Genomic DNA, 22,932 nt, shown 5'->3' with positions numbered 1-22,932 from the left:
AGTACATCAACTGTGTTTATTTGAAACAGAAAGTCCATATGAACTGCAAAGGTGATTTCTTGCAGCTGGAAACAGAACTTTTTTGCATTATTTGGATGCTTAGAGACAAAATGTGTCTGAAAACAAGCTCAATTTGATCCATTGTATTAATTTATTCAACTGAAAGGTATCAAAAAGTAAAAACAATGAGTCTTATTCCAATTCTGTCTGCACAAGTGAGAAAACTTCACACATAAACTAGCACAAAATTAAAAAAACAGGCAAGAAAATCTCAGAAAAACACCTGAACAAATCCCCTCAACTCCATTTCTGGTCCTTACGTTTATGTTCTCATTATGGAGCCAAAGAAGTACAGATAATTCTTCTATAACCACAGGTATTTTTGTTTGAAAAGCACTAAATCTGAAAATATATGGTTACAAAATACAATTCTGACAGCAAAATTGAGGCATTTCCATACATAAATAAAGCACAAAATGAAAAAAAATGGTACTTGAAGTGGCACGAAAACCTGCTACAGCTGTGGTCATTGTTTAACTGAAAAAAAAAAAACTATAAACTGTAGTTGAAAGTTGGTCAAAGGGTCCATTCTTCTGACATTATTCAGGCAATAAAACTATAAACAATGAGCAATAATCAAATTCTGAGGCACTTTATGTAAAAACAAAGCACCCTTTTTTAAAACATGGTCCTTAAAGAGAAGAAAAATCACTCAATCCTGAAAAAGATCTTTTTGCTCACAGTTTTTAATGCATTCAGTCAAAAAACGTCTTCAACAAACTCAAAACTACCTTTTTTCTTTGCTTTCGCAGGCCGACACACTGAAAGTAAGAAGTTTTAAGGTCAATATTAAAGATGAAATGCTGCCACCTGTTGTCTGAAATCTGGAGCCCTTCGGAGATAAACTAATAAACTAATCTCTGCATCGAATTTGTACCAACATTTATTCAAATCTCACTGCGTTACAGATGCAGAAATGTCTCCGTGCTGACAGTACATCGCTGATCTCCACCTGCAGCAGCTCCACCGCTATCAAATAACTCAAATTCTTCAAAGCGAGGCAGCAAATAAAAAGTTCCCTGATGGCAGAAATCAACACCCGTGACTCTCCTCCCTGATAAATACACCCTGCGGCATGTCGAAGAAGGTTTTTCTTTTTCTGGCATGGACAAAAGCAGACGAGAGGCTGCGAGACGGGTCAGCTATCGAGCCTCAATGCGCGATTCATTAAGAGACGAGACAGTTGAGTCCTTGTGTGGAGAATCTGGACGTTGAAAGAGGAGGTTTGTTGTAGAGAGCAGACAGTAAAGAACAAAAAGGAGGTGAGCAGATAAAAACCTTCTCCTCAAGTGACTGACAGCAGATTATTAAAAAAGAAGAACCAATTATGAGCTTTTAATGTGACTGAAGGTCATTTTAATCCCGTGTTGACAAAGACTTTCAAAGGATCCTCCACATTTTTGCAGCGTGAGCCTGAAGAGACGTGACATTCAAGTCAAGTGCAAGAAGGCCTCGTAACTTGAGGCCCAGCGGTTTTAAATTCCTGATGTTGGACCGGAGGGCAAGTTCTGCTCATAACCTCGCTAATGCTCACGGTGAGTCATAAACTGGCAAACCACAACCTGAGGCTCAGACACAGCAGCTACTGTATCGTCCAGAATCAGAATTAAACTCAAATTTTTAATCATTAAAAGTCAAAAAACACCCAAAAAGAGGAAATTCTGCACTTTAAGTTACACTGGTTGCAAAAAGAAGTTAGATCGTATGTAAGCTTATGAGAAAATGACGCCACTTTTCACTTGATTTAGCACCTCAGTTAACAATTTTCTTATGAGTTCATGGTCTCAATCTCTAGTTTCAAGTCTTTTTCATGACGCTTAGTTTGTACATTAAAGTTCCGTTTAGTGTAAATATTGGACATACTATGATTGCTGATAAACTGTTTAAATCAAAGATTCAATCTCAAGTAAACGACCTAAATGAGCCTTGACATGAACCTGAAAAAACACCAATAATCGATTGGGAATGAGTCAAAATCATTGCTGAGAAATTTGGATTGAAAAGTGAAGAAATAATCCAGTTGTTAGCAAGACAGTGCACACTTGTTTTTCCATTTTAAATCAGGTTTGACTGTTTTTTGGACAAAAAGTCCAGATAGTTGTTGATGCAACTTGTAGGCTACAGTCCATCATGACAACTGTTCAGTTTTCTCAAGTTCAGCTAGTTTCCAGTCTTCTTCAACACAGCATGACGCTCAATTTGCACATCATGGTCCTGTTGAGAGTAAAAATAGAAGGTACAAGGTAGCCATGCACTAAATCATACCATTTTATCGTCTGTTTCACTCCAAACGGGACTTTAATTTACAAACTGAGCATCATTTTGTATTGAAGAAGACTTAAAACTATATATTGGAACATAAAGTCATCAGGAATGTGTTTACTGAGGTCATAAATCAAGTGAGAAGTAGGGTCATTTTCTCATAAGCTTACATACAAAGGGAAATGAAACCAGTGGACATTAAAACAAATGCAGATTTCTTACGTACTGAAGAAAATTATGTGGATTTACAAGACAAATAGAAGTTTGATGTGAACTTTAAAAGCTAAGTACCGTAAAAACTAAACTACTTTTAGATGATTGTCAAACAAACACCTGCTGCTGTCGACACTTTCTCCAGACGCCTGATGTCTGAAAGCATCTGACGTGACCTTAAAACCTGTTGACGTTCGACCTCCGACCTTCCTCCTCGCCATGCGTTAAATGGAAATAATGATGTGCATCGCTTCACATGAGCCTCCCTCAAGCAAAACCACTGGAGCAGCTGCCGAGTATCGTGTAGTAAAGTGAGAAATCAGAAATCTGAATCTCCTGATGTGAACTGAGCCTGCAACCATGAACCAACTTCATCCAGTCGTGAATCTCTGCACAGTAAATCTGCCCGACAACAGACTGAGCGAGCTTCTTCTTTGTGGGTGTCACTTCTCGGCTGATTAACAGCGGCGTGAATCAGTCTGAGGAGGTCGGAGGCCTCTGCTGTTGGCAGCCGGCGCCGCCTCTCTGGATGATCTGGCCTCCGCGGTGGAGACGATTGGAAGCGTTTCCTCCTCGTTTCACCAACAAGACGGATGTTGTTGCAGAAAAAGATGACAATGGAGGAGTCAACGGAGTCGACTCTGGTTCACAGCCTGTAAACTTTTTTTATGTGAGCTGGAAAATTAGCGAGCCAGTAAATAAAAGCGATGGACGTCTTTTCTGTCGGACAAAAAGCTTTTTGTTTCTGAGGGTTGAGGCAGTAAAACCTCAAATGCATTCAAGTGCAGAGAGGATACTTAAAGCCTTTTGTGCCAACTCTGACTCAAGTTAACCATCAGATCTTCAGCCTGCACAGACCAGAGTATCAAACTGACGCTGGGAGACAAATACAGGTATTTTCTCCACCAGATTTTAAATGTTGAGAGTAAAAAATGCCACTTTCCATCATTTCTATCATTAAAAGTAACCTGTGACGATAAAGTTAGGGTGCATTGTATTTATGTTTATTTATGCTAGCAAATGAAACAATTAATCAATTAATTGATCTGTTAAACATTGGGAAAATAATGAGAAACCATGTCCATGATTGATTTTTGTCAAAAGGTAAAAATATTTGATGGTTTAAGGTTCTCAAGTCTGATCATCTGCTGTGTTCCTTTGTCTTTTATTGTATTAAACTGAATGTTTTGGGGCATTGGAATTGTTGGTCAAACAAATAAAGACATTTCTGATTCTCTGATTTATTGATAATGAAAATAAGATGATCTACCTCGTTTCTTTCATTAAAAATGACTATCAACATCACAAATTCACTTTTTTATGCTTGTTAGGGTCAAATCTATGGACATACTATTATTGCTCATTAAACTTAAAAATCAAAGTTCAATCTCAAGTAAAGGATCCTGAATGAGCCTCGATAAGAAACTGAAAAAACACAAATAATCAATTGGGAATGAGTCAAAATCACTGCTAAGTTTTTGGATTGAAAAGTGAGGCATCTCACCTTCTGCGTTGTGACTATAAAACCTGCCTTCTTCAGCTACAGGAGGCACAAATCCAAGCTAAACCAAGCTAAAATTAACCCTGAAGCTCAGGTGCTATTTGTGGGTAACAGGGGCTGATTAGATCTTAAAGAGCCTGGGCAGGTGGCCGATTCAAACCGCAGCCACCATCATCGCCATCATCGCCATTTTCACCACCTCAAAGCCGGCAGCATCCGCAGCTGGGAAAACAAAACATTCCCAAGTAACAGAGATCACCGCCTGACCTGCAGATCGCATCAGCCTGCTCAGAAAGATGGAAAACAAAACATCCTCCCAGCCGTCAGCGTGAGATCACAGCTCGACACTTCCGCTGTCAGCAGGTAGAAAACACCCTCAGCCGCCTTTATGAGGCTTTTAAAGTGGTCTATAGGGAAGCTATCATTATTTACATACTGCTGTAAAGAGCTTTGATGTTTCATTTGTTACAGTCTGCAGGTCTAATCAGGGTGAAGGAGGCTGGCTGCTGACTTACAGACGCACGCAGGATAAAAGCTGTAATTACAGATAAAAATGGGAGTTCACCGCGCAGAAGAAATGTCCTCCAGGCTAAAATAAAGAGGAGAGGCTGGTGTAAAAAGCTTGTGGGAGGCTGCGGTTTATTCAACCTGAACAGACTGAATTACTGCTGTACATATTTTCTCTCAGGTATGACCGAGTTTTGGCCAACAAGCACACTGCGGGGTTTCTTTTACCCAGTATTCATTGTTAGAAACACAGTTGGATGACCAATCAAAGCCAAGACAATGACTGAGTTTAAATGTAATTTACCTGAACATGAATATTTTAACCCAGTGTCAGACACAACAAGCTCAAGCTTTACCCTGATAATGCCACAAATGTACTTCAAGTTGTGAAAAACAGTCAAAATAAAGTTACAGCTTTTATGATGTGAAAAATTGGGTCAAAACGACCAATAGTCTTGAGGTCAATGGTAACCCAACAGTTTATTACCAGTGTGTACAGGGTGAAGTGAACCCTGAATATTGAATCTATCCAATATGATCTAGACTGGGTTCAATTCTGACCTTTACCTGATCCAAGGTGGTTATGTTTTGTTGGTTTGGAAATCTGTTCAGTTTTTACACTTTTAGTGTGATCATGCTGACAAACCAATAGGCCAACCAACCAACTAATCAACCAACTAAGCAAGCAACTAATCAACCAACTATCATCCAGTCAACAAACCAGTTAGCCCACCAACTAACCAACCAATAAAGTTTGGGGAAAAAACGAGGGACAACGATGAAAACAGATCGAAGACTTTATCACCTGTTGCCTAAGAAAGTATGTGTGTTGTATTTTGAACAAAAACCCCAAAACAAAATAAGTCTTCAACTACTACCTAAACTAAGAGGTTTTACTACACCTTGAACTCAAAGGTTTCTTTGAAATATATTAGTTATGTGACATATACTGTATGTTATTCAAAGCAGTAATTCAGTGTTTCACTGGTGATTCAAACCAGAGTGCATCTAAACTAACCTGCTCCTGCGGCATTAACAACAGTACTGGGAAAAAACCAAACCGCCGCCTACTCCCTGTCCAGTGAAAAGCTCTTTGAAGCCATGGTGGTGTCCAGTGTCCGGTCCCCATTCATTTCACCAACCCTCCCATCCCACTGTGGACTGCAATTTAAAACCTTTAATCTCAAAGTGTAACGATATTCTGCCTGTTTCAGGTCACCTTACAAACCTGATGTCAGAGTCTTAAACAATGAAACAAGCACAGTTTCCTTGAATTCAAATAAGTCAAATCAGTTTTTCTCATTATTCAGTTCCATGTGGATTTAAAGGCATGCAAAATTGAAACATTTATCATAGTTCAACACTGTTTAAAACACATATAATCTTAGATTTTCAAATTTCCACTTATCTCGTTTAAAATGCACCCAAAATGAACCGTTTGTAGTAATATAATAATGTAAAAAACATTACATTTTGCACTTTTCACAGCGAATACGAAGCCTCAAATCGTGACAGTCAGACCAACAGTCAGGTGACAAAAAATCAGTGAAAAGAGCTTGAAAATGGCAAGATTGTCCTCTTTTGCCCCCAATATTGGTAACTTGTAAATAAAAATAAGTTATCAAAGAAATTCAGCTTGCATCACAACATTTATGTTGGATTTATGGCACCCAAGACATTTTTTAAAAACATACAACGAGACAAGATCAGATAAGTTACAATACATCATATTATACACAAGTGACAACATGTTTAAAATGATAACGATAAGACAAAAAAAGCCACACTAAGATAAGATGATATTTAATGAGGAATGATGTCTTCAAAACTACAGTAAGCGGTGAAGTTTAATCAGATGTAGTTGATGATATGTCACATCTAATGAAGCTGAGCCAGACATGTCTTCCAGTCAAACACAAACATTGACACTTCATCATGTTTGAACTCCAACTGAGACAAAACCACAGCGACATGTTTTCATAAATAACATTCCAAGACACCACCATGCTTGAAGTAATAATCTGCTCAGTTTATCACTAAATCTTACCACAGTCTGCCCCCGATTTATCTAATAAAACAGGGATTTAAAGTTGATCTGGCTCATGAAATCTGTGACACTTTGTATTCTTAAAAGTCTTTGATGGAAAAAACCCCTGTTGTCAGGAAATAATGCAGTTAATAAGATCGTTTAGTCGATAAAATAGCGATCAACATGTCTCGAAAGCAGCAGATTTTTACCTTTTCTGTTTTATCTAAGCAATGCTTTTGTTTGAATTTGTCTGTTTCATAGGGGGGTATGGTGTTATTACAGCCAAGCCAGAGACTACTGTTCAAGATAGTGTTTCAACATTTATAAGCTTGAAACTCGTGGATATTCTTAACAAGATGTCAGGACATTTTCTAGCCAGGTTAGCGGCAACAATAAAGGATATATATGACACGAAGTCTGGACATTTTGCAGCTGTGTTTGTGGAAACTCCTCAAAAACAAACATTTTTGAGGACATATCAGGACTTTTTTGGAGCCGTGTTAGTTCCAACAAAACTATAGATTTTTGACAAGACTTAAGGACAATTTCATGTTGTGTTAGTGGCAAAAAAACTATATATTTTTTGATGAGATGTCGTGACATGTCTTAGTGCCAAGAAGATATTTAATGAGACATCATCATTTTTCAGCCGCGTCAACAAAATATTTTGAGAGAACATCAGGACATTTTCCAGTCATGTTCGTGCCAACAATATCAGATATTTTTTATGTAACTTCAGGACAATTATTAGCCTATTATATATTATATTATGGTGCCAACAAAATTAGACACTTTAAGCTAAAACATGATCTTTTTCAAAGCCTAACCAAGTATTTTTTGTGCCTGAATCTAACTAGACCACAAGCACAGAATTGTCACAACACAAACTGGAAATGTAAAGTATTGAAACTTAAAAGTTCAACATTTCTGTGGTTTGCAGGAACATGCATTGCCAGCATTTATTGTGGTGACTGGGTTGTCAGTTTTCTATCGATTCACTTAATGTTTGATCTATAAATCCATTCAGTACTTGTTTCCTTGTAAATATGCATACATATCCTCTCCTCTGTGAGAGAGAAACACATTTCTTATCACTATACTTTATGTATAAATTGGCAAACAAAGTGCCGAAACAAGACATTCATGAAAGTTTCCAGCGCCTTAAACATTTACACAAAACTGAAACTTCCACACTGGAGCCAAGTATAATGTTCAAAATGATCTTGAATTTAATGAGCCTGACGCATCAACAGTGGAAAAAATCAGCCAACAAATTTCCCCTTAAAATGCAACTGATGGCAGAAATGATTCTCGTGTTGAGACAGGCTGAGCATCCAGGAAAGAAACTGTAAAATCCAGAGAAATTATCTGTCTGACATTCTTCTTCAGATGTAATTATCCCATCAGATCCTCTGTATTATATTCCCCTCGCATCCCGAGTGTACAGTAATGTGAGCAGCTTCTTATTCCGACTACACAGTGCAGTTTTTATTAGCGCCACTCGTTGTCTGCTTTGATAACACACAGCATCATATATCAAGGAAACGAGCTGCTCGGCCACCCAGGAGAGACGTCGGCTGCTTGTGCTCCGGCATTCTTTCGCGAAGTGCCTACAAGACGCGTAAACACAGTAAATCTGAGAGGTGTTATACATCAGCTCAATGCAGAGAGAGAAAACAACCAGGATGTAAATTCTGGTGAAGAATACGCCTTTGCATCTTCTGTTAGGCAGTAAACGATCAATTCATGATCCTCAGTATTTGACAGGAATTCCCTTATTTGGTGGACTCACTTCGACACAAAGCCCGATTCCTACATTTCCCAGAAAACCTTTCACAAACCTGCTGCATTTAAAACGACCCACTTAAGACGACGTACCAGCCTGAATTCTTGTGTGAAGTTTGCCGGAGCGTTTCTGCATATATGTCTCTACATGAATGTGTGGGCATGCCTGAATGTCAGCATAATCTCTGCGTGTTGTGTGTGTGCGTTCGTGTGTGTGTGTGTGTGTGTGTGTGTGGCCAAGAGAGGAGGGAAACTACAGCCAGGTAAAATTAGGCGATGAAGATCAAGTGTGTCTGTTTCAGTGGGAGGGACCGACGAGCCCTGAAGAGGGGAAAATCTGAACAAACCGCAAATCACACCCTCACACACACACACACACACAAAGACACACCCTCACACACTGAACACACTGTAGTGTACTGCACTACGACACACTGACAAGTACTTGCACAAGTAATATCCCTCATTCAGCCTTTCTTCTTAAACCTACTTCTGACCTTGACTCTGAACTTAAATATTAATGCAACAATGCAACACAAATACAATGATGCAAAATGACCACAAAGCCACACAAACAACCATAAAGATGTGTTAAATGACCGCAAACAGACACAACAATGAAGAAGAAAGGCCAAACAACCAATAAGAAACTCAAAACAACCACAAAGATCAAAAATGACCCCAAAAACAGCAACAAAGAGACACATTATGACTTCAAAGAGACTCAAAACAACCACAGAGACTCAAAACGACTATAAAGAGACAACGTGACGTAACATTACCAGAAAAAGACTTAAAGTGACCAGAAAGACTCAAAACAACCATAAAGAGACTCAACAAAGCTACAAAGAGACTCCAAATGACCAAAGTGAAACAACTACAAAGAGACATAACATTACACAGCGTGGCAACAAAGAGACCCAAAACGACTATAAAGAGACATAATGTGACTCCAAAGAGACATAACAAACTACAAAGAGACAAAAAATGACAACAAACTCAAAATGACCACAAAGAGACCCAACACAGCAACAAAGAATCACATTATGACTTCAAAGAGACTCAAAACAACCACAGACACTCAAAACGACTATAAAGAGACAACGTGACTTAACATTACCAGACTTAAAGTGACCACAAAGACTCAAAACAACCATAAAGAGACCCAGCACAGCTACAAAGAGACTCCAAATGACCAAAGTGATTCAACTACAAAGAGAGTCAGAACAACTACAAAGAGACATAACATTACACAGCGTGGCAACAAAGAGACCCAAAACGACTATAAAGAGACATAATGTGACTACAAAGAGACATAACAAACTACAAAGAGACAAAAAATGACAACAAACTCAAAACGACCACACAGAGACCCAACACTGCAACAAAGAGACAAAAAACGACTACAAAGAGACTCAAAACAACTACAACTAAACTCAAAACAACTACAAATAGATGCAAAACGACTACAAAGCTACCACAAAGACAGAGACTATAAAGAGACATAATGCAAACACGAAGAGACTCAAAACAACTACATGGTTTTAAAACAACCACAAAGAGATGCAAAAATTTACCTCAAACAGACAAGGCAACAAACAGACACCAAACAACCACAAACAACAACAACTACAACAACAAAGATACTTGTGATGACCACAAGGAAACAATGAACGCAGAGACACAAAATGACCAAAACTATAAACTCTGAGAATACAAAAGACAAGAAGTGACAAGTAAAGAGCCAACAATCTCTTTAATGAGATACAAATCATTTGAGTTTGTCTTGTGTCTGTATCAATCTGGTGGACTGACTTCTGAGGATGACTTTTACATGTCTGTGCCAAAGAGCCCACTGTCTGATTACCCATCAGAGCAGAAGCAAAGTCAGCAAATTATAACAGTCGGCTAACATCAGATTATGTTTTTCATGTTCTTCAGATGAAAGCAGAACAGGTCGGTGCTTGACTCTATCAATACAGATGTTCCTCCTGTTATAACTCCACTTCTACAAACCAAACAAAGGCTGCAGACAGCAGAGTACAGTAGAGTCTTTGACTGTGGAGGGGATGTGATGAGCTATTCATGATTCCCTGCAGACAAGTCCAGACATTCACATCAACCACAGGCTCATTCCCGCCTGAAGAACCACGCTTAGAGATCATGTGTCAGCACATAGTCCTCATCAGTGATTCACACATTCAGCAGAAATGCAGGCTGATAATGTCAGAATTTAAAATTTAAATCAAAGAGTGTAGGCTTGATGAGATCAGAACAAGAAGCCACCTACAGCACACCACACCCCATTGTGTTTTTCACCATTTTAGAGCTTATTTTCTGCACTTTTTCTACAATATTTACACATAAATTGAAGATTTTGCAGTGACATTTTCTTCAACACACAAAGCCGAATTAACAAAAGTGTTTACACATTAAATAATAACATTTAAAAAGATTCTTACCTCTCCTCTGTGATTGTATCTGTGCGACCAGCAGCAGCAGAAGGATGCAGGTCTGCAGGTTCAGCAGCGACCACCTGTCGCCTCCACGCTTCATCCTTCAGCTGAGCTTTGAGATAATTCTGACGAACAACAACAAATAAAATCCGTTCAGAGTTTGTGAGGAGGAGTTTTCATCTCCCGCGGACAGTCTGAGCAGCAGCTGGAGGAGAATTAACTGACCGCTCCTCTACCTGAGCAGCCTGCGTGCACCTTGACGCACAGAAGCCGAGTGCAGCTGCGACCGACGTCAAGCTGGAGGGATCACACGACTTCCTGTGTGGATTTTCCAAAGTAAAAGCGCTGACGATGAACATTTTCTGCAGTAAAAGTCGAAATATTGTCTATAGAATAGTCACTGGGGGTTATTGTCACCACTACAAATATAATATAATAATAATAAAACGTTTTTAAAAAATAGAGTAGCATGAATTAAAACAGTCTGAAAACAGTCACAAAGAGACTAAAACATGCAATTTAAAATGTTATGATGTTTTTTATCTGGGCATTTGTTTACAATAAGCAACAAACAGTTACTTATTCTTCTTAAAAATAGATTATTACATTTGTTTTTAACGTTGATTCTGACTAACAAACGTTTTCTTTTCATTCTATTGATTATGAATTGAGTTTAATTTGAAAGAAATAGTAAAAATATCACATGCATGGATTAAAATAGGCTCAGAACAACCACAAAGAGACTAAAACAGCTGAATAACATGCAATTAAAAATATAATGATATGTCTTTTGGCAATTTGTTGACAATAAAGAACATAAAGTTACTTAATCTATTAAAAAATGATTTTGTTTTTAATGTTGATTCCAACTCTAACAAACATTTTCTTTTTAATTCTGGCGATTATTACTTCACATTAATGCTGCAAATGTTAAAGAAATAGCAAAAATATCACATTATATTATCTAAAATGGGGATTTTACTCCCTATTTAAGAGAATGAATGATAACAATATTATATCATCATTTAGCCAATTCCTCTGATTAAAATTTAAAAATTTTATTTTTTGCTTTTCTTATTTTACAAATTTGGGTTTTTATTACTTTTTAGTTGTTTCAACTATAATATTAAAGAAAAAGTGCACAAAATACTGTAAAATATAACTGGAATTCCTCTAAAATGTAAAACAAACAACTGTATTGTGAATGAGGTCATATTAAGAATAAATGCTGTGCTGGCTGAATTAAGGCAGTTCTTTAACGTATGCACCTTTATTCTTGCAGGTCTTGTCCTGTTACAAGTTTCTACCTTCACACATCTGCCTTCAGACTTCACAGTCACACTGACTTTATGAAGTTTCTCAATCCTTTCCCTCGGGCTCCAAAAAGCTGTTAAACTTACTGCATCCAACACTCTGCAGTTACAGCTGACAACTAGGAGAAAAAGGTGCAATTTCTTCCAAGAAAAGTTAAGTGTGCTTCAATAAATTTTGATGAGCTGATAACTCACGAGACTACCCAAACTGTAGCCTGACAATGACATACTTACTGATTAATACTGGATTATCTAATTGTTAGTGTAAATAATCAGATTTATAGGCTAAATACAAAACACGCAAAACACAAAAAGTACAATACATTAAAGTACGGGATACTATGGTAAGGTACGATACGATAAGGTACGGTAACTTGCAATAAAATGCGATAAGGAACTATATGATATACAATACGGCAAAGTATGTTGATGTTCGGTACGATACGTTACGATAGGATACAATACGGTACAGTAAGATATGATAGGGAACTGATAACTGAGGAGCTGTACGATACGTAATATGACACAATACGGAGCTGATAACTGAAGAACTGTACGAGACGTAATACGATACAGAGCTGATAACTGAGGAGCTGTACGATACGTAATAACGTTATTATTCAAAGCTGATAACGAAAGAACTGTACGATGCTTAATACGTTACGATACAAAGCTGATAACTGAAGAGCTGTACGATACGTACTACAATACGGAGCTGATAACTGAAGAGCTGTACAATAGGTCATTTGATACGGAGCTGCTGAGTTAAGCGGTGATAAAATCCGATCCGATGATATACAATATATTAAAACTTTGAGGGAAATTCTTGTTAAGCAGCTGCAGTTAAAAGTAAGTAAGAGCGCAAATTTAGACTATGAAAAATCTGTATGGTACAAATTCAAAATATACACAAAGCCAGAATTATACATAAAAATCAGCATCATAGACCTGAGCTGATTTAAGTTTTCCATGTGTTGGACTGGTTCTGTTCAGACACGTCAGCCTGCAGTGTGGCACCTGTCTGTGCTCCGGACTAGACCTGCATTCCTTAAAGAGAGAAAGGCTTCACATGATGACAGATGCTCTGTTACTACGCCTCCACCAACACCTCTAACACCATACCATTAACCCACACCTCCACCTTTTATTTACGATCTTTCTACAGTTAGAATTTGAGTTTCGTTCCCAAAAAATGCAAGAAATCTTCTCTTTGTTTTTATCACAGCTCAGTAGGCAGAAGGAAAGTGAGTGTCAGTGTAATAGGGTTTGTCAGAACATGCCCTCCCCAACACCTGAGCCATACGACTGAATAGAAAAATCCCTCTGACACAGTCTGGATCTCCTCCTGTGTGCACACGTAAAGATAAGCCCACTTTGCTTTTTTCGCCATCGGCTGTGTTCTCAGGGCATGTGTTGTTGTTACGACCCCCCCTCTGTCACGCTCGCACACTTCAAATTTAAATTCCATCCATCTTCTCCCTGGCTCTCGGCTGTCAGGGTTCAGGAAGAGTCGTCTTGAAGGTAGCACTTATGTTGTGGATGAGTGCTGTCATTTCTGTCTAAACGTACAATATGAGAGTTGTGTCCTCGCGCCCACCAAGTGAGGAGACGAATAACTGGGCTCCGTGTCTCGTTCCAAAAAAGGCTTGTTCGTGTTCAGCTGCCAGGTGAAATAAACTTCTCCACCTGGATGGCAGGAAGGTGATTTTTCAAAAGGTCGCAAGGATCTCAATCTATAATTTAAGGTGTGAGATACTGTCTGCTCCCTATAAACCGATCCGATGTGTGGATACGTCTCAAGAGGTTAACACTTTAGCTTCATACCAGGATGTGAGGTAATGTTTATCATGTTAGCCATCAAAGTTTAGCATTTTAGCATGATACATTTGCAAGTTAGCAGTAAACACAAACTCAAACGGCAACCAAATCGATCCAAAAAATGCCCAACTTTACAGCAGAAATAAACCCGTTTACAACCTAGTACAAAAACTGTTTTGGTCTATAAAATGTCACAGCAAACAATCCAAAATCTCTTCGTAAAGGAATTTCACAAAGAAGCACAACCATAAGATAACCCTATGGTGCCGTTTGAGGACTCGAGCAGATTCATCCTCCAGTAACCTTGAACACCTGCAGCAAATGTCACGGCAGACAATCCAAAATCTCTTCTGAAAGAAATATCATGGAGAAGCACATCCAAACTTCATAAAGCGCTAGGGGAGAGTTTGGGGATCACTGAAGTAATTAGGATTCATCCTCTGGGGAAATGAACATCTGCACCAAACGTCATGGCTAAAAGCCTTAATTTAACTCCGAAAAATGCAGCATGGAAACACAAATACACCTAAACAAATGATCTTTTAGAGCTCCAAATAAAACAGGGCTTCTCAAACTGTTCATCTGATACCTATTTAAACATTAGAACACATAAAAATCACTGTAAACAAAATGAAAGACGTCATTTATTCAGCTCGTATACGGTTCAAACACACGTTCTCGAACAAATGAATGTTAAATGTTTGAAGAAAGAATCCAGTTCACATTCTGGGTTTTACCTGCAACCTCCATTTTGACCATTTGCAGTAAACTATTGTCAGTTTCTGTAACTTGATCAGATCCTCTTTTATGAGCAGCTCCTACACAGAACATACAGTACAGGAGGTGGTTTCACAGTTTGTGACAGTGCAAACAGACTCTGGTGGAGCCGCCACAGGTGAGAAAAGGCTTCTGAGAGGCGTCCGTGATGTTACATGACAGCGTATTGAGTGACGCTGCGACAATAGACGATGAAGAACACCCTTTGTTGCTTTATAATCTCAGCTGGACAAAATGTGAACACCATCTCAGTGTGCTGGTAACTTAATCTGAAACCACGGCAGTAAAAGTCTTCAAGCAGCGTGATAATATTCAATATGAGATGTTCAATGTCAGTATAAAGCAGTCGAGCATATTTTCTATGTACTTTAGTTCATACTGTGTTAAGTGCTCGTCACAATCTTCAAAAAAGGAAATGTGCAAACAGTCTAAACACATCTCATACATACAGAGATTAAAAGAAAACACACAAATATAGATTGGTAAAGTAAACTTCACAGGATGACATGAGTCCAGTCTGCGAAAGAGTGAGAACACATCGCCCCCCGGTGGACAACATGGGTGTTGAAGGTATTTTATCATGTCTGCAGACATTTCATGGACGATTACAGAACCTCCAGACTTTGAATTTAGAGACAGTCAGTCTGGGAAAGATGACAAAACTGTAAACTGAAAGCCTGACAGAGAGAAAGAAAGAAATTAATATCAAAAACATGATGGATGTTGGTGAAAAGAGCTCAAAGATGTCTCTTTCAGTCTAAATGTGGTTCATAATATAAATATTTAATAAAAGAAAGTTCTGAGCTCTGATTTCTTTTGCTTTTGGATGCTGGGGATAAAAAATATTTAATTTTGTACCAGAATTACTAATTTGCTTCTTGTCTTTGCATGCAAGTATCTGCAAATTAATAAGTCTATATTTATATAACCCTAAACCCCCCCATTGTCTTCCACTCCCCAGTACTGCCTTCACAATTCTTTAAATTAACGTTAGCGAGAAGTTGAACACATAGAGGAAAATGGTGAGTGATGTTAAGACGGCATACTTTTGTTCCTCTTCGAGCGAGAGCACCGTTTTTCGTTTTGGGACAAAATACATTTTAAACTAGCACGACTGTCTTAAAAGTTAGCATATCATTATACAACGCGTACAAATCAGATTAGAGACATCGAGAATCTATTACATGTCTTTTTCAACCATGATTAATTTGGATAGACTGATTAAACTTGCTCATTTTCGGCAGTAATCCCATGTTTAGGTCTGTAACAGTATCTTCCATATTGTTTCATGAGGCCAAATTCCCCATCATCTGAATTTTGAGTGCAGCACTGCCAGACAAGTGTGCAACTGCAGCTATACGTACGTGTGATAAACACAGCAATTAGAAGAAGTGTTTGGATTTGTTTCTTTTTTACATTGTTGTAGTCTGAAAATTAACCAGATGTTATGTTGTTGTTTAGGTGTCTGTTTTCTTGTCTGTTCTGTGCTGAATTCGGCTGAACTGATGGGCCGTACTGCTCCGGCATCCGACAGAAATAAAAGCCCCGCGTGTCGGTTACGGAGTAGACACGCAACGCGGCGGAGCCAGTGGAGGTGAGTGCGGCTACTTGTGGGTGGACAGGTATAAAGAACAAATGCCACTTATAAACTGTACTAGATCTGTTGTACATCACATAGTTGTTGTGTCAACTTTCTTATTTAATTTGCGCAGATTTTCATTGTCTCTGAAAACAAAAATGGGAAATCAAGCATGGAGTTGTATTGCCAGCGCCAAGACCGCTGGAGGGGGAGACGACACCTTCCAACCCCGTCTTTGGGTGAGAGTGGAGGAGGCAAACATGTTCCCAGAGCTTCTTTATAATAAACCTTGTATTGGGTCAGTTACTCAGTTCTCTCTTTTGCATTTCGTTCCACCTTTGCCTACTAGAATAACGTGGTATTGACGAGTAGTTACCACAAGGAAGCATTCCACAGTTTGACAGGCAAATTCTGGAGAACATGTCCTTCACCTGCTCCAAAGACAGTGGCAGGGGGGCAGTACACCTGTCAAACGGTAACGCAGGTGTGCTAAGGCGAGCTCAGCAGGGAGGACAGAAACCTCTCATGGAGCAGAAGGACAAAAGCTCACTTGATCTTGCATGACGTGAGTGTATTTCAGTGCATGTCGGCCAGGCCGGCGTCCAAATGGGCATTCATGCTAGGAATTGTACTGCCTAGATGACATTTATTTCATTAATGTGAAGAATTGTTTAGAATTGGGAATAAATGATGTTCTGGTGAAGCTGTTCTGTAGGAGAATCCTAGTTTGAAATGGCTTCAGGTGATAAACATCCTTAAGACCTTAAAGTACAACAACGCGATAATTACGGAAACGTGCATCTGCAGCTTTACGTATGGGTGATAAACACGACAATTATAAGAAGTGCTTGGATTTGACTCTTTTAATTAGATTGAATCTGAAAATTAACCAGATGTTATGTTGTTGTTTAGGTGTCTGTCTTCTTGTCGGCTCTGTGCTGAATTCAGCTGAATTGAAGGGCCGTGCTCCAACATCCGGCAGAAATAGAAGCCCCGCGTATATCTGCTACGGAAGAGTCCGGACTGCCAGAACTGATACGGAGCAGATACGTGACACGGCGGAGCCAGTGGAGGTGAGTGCGACCACTCCGCAGAAACAGAAGCCCCGCGTATATCTGCTACGGAAGAGTCTGGAGGCGGAGCCAGTGGAGACCGCCGATGGGGCAGAAGGGCAAAAGCTCACTTGATCTTGCATGACGTGAGTGTATTTCAGTGCATGTCGGCCACACCGGCGTCAAAATGGACAATCATGCTGGGAGTTGTACTACCAGCACCAAGACCACCAGAGGAGGAGACGAAGGCATGTTCCCAGAGCTTGACGGGCAAATTCTGGAGTACAAGTCCTTCACCCACTCCTGAGACAGTGGCAGGTTGGGCAGTACACCTGTCAAACGGTAACACAGGTGTCCTAAGGTGAGCTCAGCAGGGAGGACAGAAACCTCTCGTGGAAAAGAAAGGCAAAAGCTCGCTTGATCTTGATTTTCAGTATGAATATAGTTAATGAAAGCAGTCTTTTCTGTCCATGACGTGAGTGTATTTCAGTGCATGTCGGCCACTCCGGCGTCCAAAATGGACAATCATGCTGGGAGTTGTACTGTCTGGAGCTCAGCATCCAGCTGGACGGTCAGATACCAGCACCAAGACCACCGGAGGAGGAGACGACACCTTCAGAACTCTTAAAGGTGAAATGGTATGAATTTATTGACATAACCAGCACATTTAGTGCCAACTTTCAGGAAATTATCACTAGTGTGTGTCTCGAGCACAGAGCATCACTTTAACCCAGTATTCTCATTGCACCCAGCTCAAGAAACCGTTCAGCTTTCTGACTTTTCAGCTTTTTCAAATGACGTTTCATTAATGTGAAGAGACGTTTGGAATTGGGAATAAGTGATGTTCTGATGAAGCAGTTCTGTAGGAGAATATGATGTCCTGATTAAAATGGCAATATCACATTGAAAAGGAGATTACCAGTTTGAAATGGATTCAGGTGATAAACAACCTGAAGATGTAGGGAGGCCACATGTTGTTACCGGGGTCCTGGACCCCCTTAGATCCACCTCAGAACTGCCACTACTACAGTACAACTACACGATCATTACGGAAACACACGTCTGCAGATATATGTATGTGTGATAAACACAACAATTAGAAGAAGTGATTGGATTTGACTCTTTTTAAAAATTATTTTAGTCTTAGAAATTAATCAGATGTTATGTTATTCTTGTCTGCTCTCTGCTTATTTTGGCTGATTTGACGGGCCATGCTCCTAAACCCGGCAGAAATAGAAGCCCCGTGTTTAGCTGCCACTTAAGAGTCCGGACTGCTGGAGCTGATACGGAGCAGATACGTAACGCAGCGGAGCCAGTGGAGGTGAGTTCAACCGCTCTCTCCAGCGTCACACTGCAGCTGGAGTGGAGAAGGCTGGCTTCCAGTTGGTTGGACAGGTATGAAGAACAAATGTCTTGGTCTTTGTGTCAACTTTCTTATTTAATTTGCGCAGATTTTCATTTTCTCTTTTATGAAAAAAAAAAAAAAAAAAATTTGATTATTGTCTCTTCTCTCCACAGCGTGAGTGTATTTCAGTGCATGTCAGCCAGGCCGGCGTCCAAATGGACTCTTCTTGGGTGAGACTGGAGCAGGCAAACATGTTCCCAGAGCTTCCAGAGTTACCACAGGGAAGCATTCAACAGTTTGATGGGCAAATTCTGGAGGACAAGTCCTTCACCCACTCCGGGGACAGTTGCAGGTGGGGAGTTTGACTGGGGAGGTACAAACAGTAACCGAGGTGTGCTAAGGCGAGCTCAGGGAGGACAGAAACCTCCCGTGGAGCAGAAGGACAAGAGCTCACTTGATCTTGCATGACGTGAGTGTATTTCAGTGCATGTCGGCCACTCCGGCGTCCAAAATGGACAATCATGCTGGGAGTTGTACTGTCTGGAGCTCAGCATCCAGCCAGACGGTCAGATACCAGCACCAAGACCACCGGAGGAGGAGACGACACCTTCAGAACTCTTAAAGGTGAAATGGTATGAATTTGTCGACATAACCACGTTTAGTGCCAACTGATCGTAGGAACGGAGGAGGCAGCCAGCAACTACACCTAAAGAGGGCCCATCAATGCCACTGACCGAATGAGGAATAAATGATTGTGAATAAATGTTCAGGTGAAGCTGTTCTGTAGGAGAATATGATGTCCAGATTAAAATGGCAATATCACATTGAAAAGAAGATTCCCAGGTTTGAAATGGCTTCAGGTGATAAACAACCTGAAGATGTAGGGAGGCCACATGTTGTTACCGGGGCCCTGGACCCCCTTAGATCCACCTCAGAACTGCCACTACTACAGTACAACTACAAGATAACTACGGAAACACGTCTGCAGCTGTACGTATGTGTAATAAACACGACAATAAGAAGAAGTGCTTAGACTTGTCCATTTTTATATTGTTTTAGTCTGAAAATTAATCAGATGTTATGTTATTCTTGTCTGCTCTGTGCTGAATTTGGCTGATTTGACGTGCCGTGCTCCGGCATCAGAAATAGAAGCCCCCCGCGTATATCTGCTATGGAAGAGTTCGGACTGCCAGAGCTGATACGCAACGCGGCTGAGCCAGTGGAGGTGCTCTCACAGACCAGAGCTGGGGCATTAAACCTCAAGCAAAGGTCCAGAATATAAGACCTTTATGAGACCTTTTTAAGACCATTTTGAACTAAATTTAAGACCTACACTAAGTACGAAAAAGTAATGAAAAGTGCAGTCCCAGAGTTTCTTAAAAAAATAATCAAATCTATTGCCATTCACAGAGCAACTCAAACAATTAAAGATGGAGTGAGTGTCAGGGTTATTACAGTTTTTACATTTTCATACATTTTTATTTTAATTTGATTTTCAGTTTGTATTTTATTTCAGTTTAGTTTTAATTAGTTTAATGAGTGATTGAGTAGTTTTAGTTGAGTTTTTTCCGAATTTAATTTAATTTAGTCAAATTTGATAACCCTGGTGTGTTTGTTTGTGTGTGTACTTTATTGTTTGTTTTATTAACAAACCCTTATTATGTCTAACTTGCATTATGATTTAATGTGCTATATGTTGAAGTAGCCATGTAGTTGTATCAACGTCTGCATGTAATCAACGGGTGTCTGTCAAATCAAATAAAAACAATTGAAAGAAAAACAATTGAAAAACATTTCGACTGTATTTATTGTCACTTAACATTTAATTGTACAGATATATAATACTGTAGGTGTGTATTATTGTCTTCTCTCTTTAAGGAAAACACCTTTTTAAAATGAATAAAATAATGAAACAAAAAATCACAAGGGATTAAATATACATAGAAGTAAGTTTAAACTTAATGTCACATTTTATAAATTAACACATACATATTTTTGGTGCATGTAATTACATATTCATGTATCTATTTAAACCATTTCCTTATTTATTTGTTGTGAATTCTTTCATAGTCCTACATTATTGGGGACATAAATGGTGACCTTACTGTTCCGTAGTGAAAATAAATAAAATAGCTTTTTAAAAATTGTGCATGTTAAAATAAAGTACTGTCTGTCGCTGCTCACCTCTCTCATCTGTCTGTGTTCAGAGTCGCTATGTTTATAGCCTGAAATGCAGAGATGTGATTGGCTGAGTAGCATCACGTGGGCTGGCTTAACTCGCATGTAATTGGTCAGTGGATTTCCTGACCCGTTAAACCAGCACCGTGAGGTGTAGAAGAGCTGCGCCCGTCAAAATAGAAGAAAATGTTAAATACCTAAATAATTTATTGACTTTAGGTCCATATCCGTGTGGGACGGTGTCTGGGTCCGGACTCAGAGGCAGTATCGACACGCTGTCTAAGATTATGTCATCTGCATGAGTCTGTTTACCTTCAGTGCCTCGTTGGCGCAGTAGGCAGCGCGTCAGTCTCATAATCTGAAGGTCGTGAGTTCGAGCCTCACACGGGGCAGGTGTTTTTTACTGAGTGCATTCATAATTTCTGTTAATTATATATAAGCTGTACAGTATTCTGTGACTTGTATCAGTGCAACAAGAATTCTGTCTTTAGGTAATGTTGACTTCTGGCTGATATGTAAAAGATCACAGTGTGTATATCTGTCAGCCTGTACAGCCTCAAATGCTGCAGCATCGTGAGAATGTGCGTTAAAGTGAGCAAAGGAAAAAGTTTGTTGCATTGGCCGGCTGGGAATTGAACTGGGGCCTTCAAACCTATCATGCTAATAGCGACAGCCAATAATAGCCAAAGTGGTGATATTGGACATACTTCATCTGTTGGGTTGTTTGACGAAGTAAAATTCCGCTGTTTTTATAAGTAATACCAAACTATTTTATCCCTCTCTTAAGCCTGCATGATTTATGCTGACATGTCATCATATGTAGAAATTGTGTGCTTGCTGCTGGACACCTTTGGCTTTGATTTGTGTCTAATCTTTGCTGCAGTATTATGTAAGTTATTGCATCCATGTATAATTAAATCATCGTTGATCAACAGGAAATTGCCCTGTGGTTATTTGTTTTTCAACCATTTTAATGAATTTCAAGTATTGGTCTATATTAGGTGAACACTGTCTACACTCTTTATCAGTAGACGCCGAGGCTGTCCAGGAACAATCTGGACGTTGAGGTTGAACGTTTACAGGACGCATGGCTCCCCTGTCTCTGTTGACTCCAATGTGGTTTCAACATTATGCAACCTTTGGAATCACACTTCAGAGTGGAACTTTCCCATAGCCCGCCCTCCCCTACAGGTGCATGTAATGTGTTTATGAAAAGCCATGATGCTGACAGGCGTGTCTCAGCTCTTTGATTTTCATAACTGCTGTTATATGTTTAACGTGAGAGCCCGTTGCCAGAAGGCAGGGACGAAAACAGACATGTAGATCGAAATCTGTGATCGGCTGTTGATGTGTCAGATATGTATAGTGGGATTTGCATCGTCGCTTTCATAGAGCCGGCAGCCTCTGACTGAATTATAGCCAACAGGCAGAACAAGCTGTTGCTATATGAGCAGAATGTTTAACGTTATCTTTGTGTCTGGACTTGTTTTGCATGAAATGTCAGCAATAATTGGCTCGTCATCCCACCTGTCAAAAGTCTATTTGAATACAGACAATAGGGGCTCTGAGGGACTCTTACTTAAAGGTGCACTATGTCATTTTGGGGAAGACATTTCAAGCAGAAGATTTTTTTATGCCTTAATAAACTAAATAAACAAACTCTTCGTTTTCATTACTGAATAAACTGAATGAACAAACTGACATTAAAGGACAACACAGTTTCATGATGTTTCACTTTGTTACCCTGCCACCTTCAAACAGTGTTCTGGGGACCTCATTTTCTTCTGAGAACAGCTTTTTGATTCACTTCTGGATAAAACAAATATTTCTGAGTTATTACCTCATTGACATTATAAATATTAGATTATCTGAGTTGGAATTTCTTCTCCAAAACTACATAGTGGCCCTTTAAGTGAATAATTCCTGTGTATGTGGCTGAATGTAAACCTAATCCAGGGCATTAATGGACACTGTTTAGTTTATACAGTTTGCTTACAGTAGCACTTTCCAAACAGAGGGGCCAAAAAAATAAATAAACACCACAGAGTCCAATGCTG

At 39.4% G+C, this 22,932-nt stretch overlaps 1 protein-coding gene, 1 long non-coding RNA gene and 1 other non-coding gene across 3 annotated transcripts in view; 2 read left to right on the top strand and 1 right to left on the bottom strand.

Moving 5' to 3' along the window:
- LOC115577226 (collagen alpha-1(XVIII) chain-like) overlaps nt 1-11,085 on the bottom strand; it is a 43,563-nt gene extending 32,478 nt beyond the window's left edge. Inside the window, exon 1 of the mRNA XM_030410206.1 lies at nt 10,820-11,085. Within this exon, the coding sequence (XP_030266066.1) occupies nt 10,820-10,913 (94 nt within the window). The 5' untranslated portion in view covers nt 10,914-11,085. The remainder of the gene's footprint in view (nt 1-10,819) is intronic.
- A 7,589-nt stretch (nt 11,086-18,674) lies between these two features.
- On the top strand, nt 18,675-19,139 carry LOC115577257 (uncharacterized). Its single transcript, XR_003983064.1, has 2 exons — nt 18,675-18,747; nt 18,871-19,139. It is a non-coding gene; the product is annotated as an uncharacterized LOC115577257 (long non-coding RNA).
- A 2,055-nt stretch (nt 19,140-21,194) lies between these two features.
- On the top strand, nt 21,195-21,267 carry trnam-cau (transfer RNA methionine (anticodon CAU)). Its single transcript has one exon. It is a non-coding gene; the product is annotated as a tRNA-Met (tRNA).
- Nucleotides 21,268-22,932: the final 1,665 nt, after the last annotated feature.

The sequence above is a fragment of the Sparus aurata genome, chromosome 24 (genome assembly GCF_900880675.1).
Source record: "Sparus aurata chromosome 24, fSpaAur1.1, whole genome shotgun sequence".
Taxonomy (NCBI): Eukaryota; Metazoa; Chordata; class Actinopteri; order Spariformes; family Sparidae; genus Sparus; species Sparus aurata.
Note: the sequence above shows the minus strand (reverse complement) of the source record. Positions and strands in the feature narration are given on the sequence as shown.